Source organism: Rhinopithecus bieti, unplaced genomic scaffold, assembly GCF_001698545.2.
Source record: "Rhinopithecus bieti isolate Rb0 unplaced genomic scaffold, ASM169854v2 scaffold_36004, whole genome shotgun sequence".
NCBI classification, from domain to species: Eukaryota; Metazoa; Chordata; class Mammalia; order Primates; family Cercopithecidae; genus Rhinopithecus; species Rhinopithecus bieti.
Window position 1 is genome coordinate 483,792 of NW_016815976.1, and position 3,669 is coordinate 487,460.

At 39.0% G+C, this 3,669-nt stretch overlaps 1 protein-coding gene across 1 annotated transcript in view; it reads left to right on the forward strand.

Annotated features, from left to right (window-relative positions):
* The window catches only part of CLN5 (CLN5 lysosomal BMP synthase), a 10,495-nt gene extending 7,769 nt beyond the window's left edge, over window positions 1-2,726 (forward strand). The window contains exon 4 of the mRNA XM_017854234.1: window positions 664-2,726. Within this exon, the coding sequence (XP_017709723.1) occupies window positions 664-1,175 (512 nt within the window). The 3' untranslated portion in view covers window positions 1,176-2,726. The remainder of the gene's footprint in view (window positions 1-663) is intronic.
* Window positions 2,727-3,669: the final 943 nt, after the last annotated feature.

Sequence of the window (3,669 nt, forward strand, 5' to 3'; positions counted from 1 at the left end):
ATTATTTCTGAGGGCTCTGTTCTGTTCCATTGGTCTATATCTCTGTTTTGGTACCAGTACCATGCTGTTTTGGTTACTGTAGCCTTGTAGTATAGTTTGAAGTCAGGTAGTGTGATGCCTCCAGCTTTCTTCTTTTTGCTTAGGACTGTCTTGGCAATACGGGCTCTTTTTTGGTTCCATAGGTGTGGAAATCTAAAACCATTGTTTACTCACATGCATCCATAGCCTTAATCAAGTTAGAACATTTTACTTAAAATTAATATGATTAGGCCAGGCATGGTAGCTCACACCTATAATCCCAGTGCTTTAGAAGACTGAAGCAGGAGGATCACTTGAGGCTGAGAGTTTGAGACCAGCCTGGGCAATACAGCAAGACCCTGTGTTGCCCAGGCTGTTCTCAAATTTAAAAAAAAAAAAAGTAAAAAGTTAGTTGGCTTTGGTGGCCCGCGCCTGTAGTCCCAGCTACTCAGGAGGCTGAGGTGGGAGGATCACTTAAGCCTGGGAGGTCAAGGCTGCAGTGAACTGTGATTGTACCACCTCACTCTAGCCTTGGCAACAGAGGAGACCTGACTCAAAAAAAAAAAAAAAAAAAAAAAAAAAAAAAAAAAATTAACATGATTAGCTTCGTTCACTAGGTGACTTTGTTTTGTTTTTTTGAACTAGGAAACATGTTCAATCAAATGGCAAAGTGGGTGAAACAGGACAATGAAACAGGAATTTATTACGAGACATGGAATGTAAAAGCCAGCCCAGAAAAAGGGGCAGAGACATGGTTTGATTCCTACGACTGTTCCCAATTTGTGTTAAGGACCTTTAGCAAGTTGGCTGAATTTGGAGCAGAGTTCAAGAACATAGAAACCAACTATACAAGAATATTTCTTTACAGTGGAGAACCTACTTTTCTGGGAAATGAAACATCTGTTTTTGGGCCAACAGGAAACAAGACTCTTGGTTTAGCCATAAAAAGATTTTATTACCCCTTCAAACCACATTTGTCAACTAAAGAATTTCTGTTGAATCTCTTGCAAATTTTTGATGCAGTGATTGTGCACAGACAGTTCTATTTGTTTTATAATTTTGAATATTGGTTTTTACCTATGAAATTCCCTTTTATCAAAATAACATATGAAGAAATCCCTTTACCTAACAAAAACAAAACACTCTCTGGTTTATAAAACACCTTAATTCTACTGCTCTTTTTTCGCCAGTCACCAGCATCTGTTTTTCAGGGGCTGATTTTACTTTTGTGAATTTCTTAGCTTTTCTTCCTTGGTGCGGGAAGTTAAAATGCACATCAGCAGAACTGCTGCATATTAACATCTCAGGACTTTTCTCTTGGAAAGAAACTGAAATTCATACTATATTGGCCAAAGTGAGCAAGTTAAGTGATCTTGGTTTCAATTTCCGAGCCTTTGTTAATACAGAGAATTATGGTTCATATCAGTTATGTAGGACCTTTGGACCCAAGGTCCCACAGATAGGTATGATGTGCCGAAATTTTAAAATACCTTCAAAATAAAAAAAATACCTTCAGTGACATTTTCATGATGGGAGCTCTTTTTTCTGGTATGGCAGTTACACTTTTTCACTCAAGTGCTTTAGTTTAGACTGACTTTACAACTTTTATAACTTTTGGAACCAAGTTTAGTATAGTCTGATTACAGTCCATTCACATAACTTTAGAGATTCGTTTAGAAACCGTAACTGGAGTGGTTGTGCTTCTAGATGTGGCAAATCCAGTGTTAACACACATTTCTGGCTGGCATTTTCGAACTAGCTAGTAACTGGCTTGTGTTATTTAAGCAACCTAACATCACAAAATCCTAAGATTTAGGATTGCTGTAAAGATGGAAGTTGTGTATGTTTGGCAGGTCACAGTGAATGGCAGTGATAATATCAAAGAACAAATTGTCATCCTTGATCTTGCCTCATGTAGTTTATGTGCCAGACTTTCCCGGGTTTTGTAGTCACCTAGACTTTAAGCTGATGGCATAGTGCTTCCGCAGTTCTTCTAGCCGGGGTGTGCAGGTATATGGCTGCAGACACATTTGCGTAAACAGGCAGCGTCTGACTTCTTCACTGTTTCCTGTAGTTCTCCCTCTTCCCACAAAGCTGTCAGCGCAGTGGAAGAGGTTGCACATCTCCGAGAGAGGACAGGTTTCTGTCTGAGTAGCTGTGCTTTAATTAGAGCCAGACAAGCTTTCAAGGTCCTTTAAGTATTTGATGATCAACTGAACACGTTTCTATTCAAGGATAAAACACCAGTCAGTAAGAAGATGGAGTGGATATCGGAGAAAACAATTCACATTTAATATGTAAATGTACCAATTATGTGATTCAGTTTCAGCTGATATTCAAGTGCTTCCTGAGAGGTTAGTACATTATTACTGAGCTCTCCATAGAAAGCTTAATCATATATGTAATTAGCCTGATCCAAATGAGTAAGTTGGACCTTAGAAAGGCTAAATGATCTTTCTCTGGCTACCCAGCTAGTAGTAATGAAGTCAGGTCTTGAACCCAGGTTCTGCTGACTGAATTGGATGCACTATAGTACAGGATTTTTAGCACCAAAGTGTGGTCCTCAGACCAGTGTCTGCCAACCAGATGTTACTAGTCTGTGAGGAAATAAGTACAGATACTGATAGGAAGCTTTTATAAACTTTTAAAGCAATTTGTTGGAGTGTTTTTGTTTCTGTTGGGTCTAATTAAAAAAATTGGAGCTTGTATTTTATGTGTCTTTGGTCTTATTTTGTCTAGGAATTCATTTTTATTGTTTTTTTAACTGTAGTTCCACAAGTCTGAAAATAACCCAGTCACCAGGTATCTTCCTCAAATACAGAGGGAGAACTTTCTTTCACACCTCCTATTTAGCCTGTCTACTCCTGATAATAATGCCTAAACATTCCAAATTAATACTGCCTCTTTAACCTGCTAATTGTCTTGACAATGTCACAAGAAAACTTGGATCTGTGCATTATCACCATCTAGTGGCTAAACTCAGGCAACACCAACGTCTGCCAAACTCAGGAAAATTGCTCTGGAAAAAACAGTTCAGGATTTTGGATTTCCAGAACTCCCTTGAAGAGACAAAGATTCTTGTACCAAGTTTTGGTCAACTGCAAATCAAAGAACTTGGTCATGTAGGAAAAACGAGGACATCTGTACCTGGAATTTTTAAACAAGATTCTAATAGTTATGTGGAAAAGCATTCAAGATTTTGGGTAGGCGCAGTGGCTTATGCCTGGAATCCCATCATTTTGGGAAACTGAGGTGGGAGGATCGCTGAAGGTCGGGAGTTCAAGACCAGCCTGGCCAATGTGGTGAAACCCCGTTTCTCCTAAAATTACCAAAAAAAAAAAAAAAAAAAAAAAAAAAAAAAAAAAACTGGCTGGACGTGGTGGCCCGTGCCTGTAATCCCAGCTACACATGAGGCTAAGGCAGAAGAATCACTTGAACCCAGGAGGCAGAGGTTGCAGTGAGCTGAGATGGCACCACTGCACTCCACCCTGGGTGACAGAGCGAGACTCCGTCTCAAAAAAAACCATGATTTTTTCATTGTTCCTAAGAATCTTAGTTAAATGAAGACAGAAAGCACCATAGATTCAGGTAACTACAGCACAGACAGCATTAACATTTACAAAAGTATTTCTTTTTTTTTTTTTCTGAGAC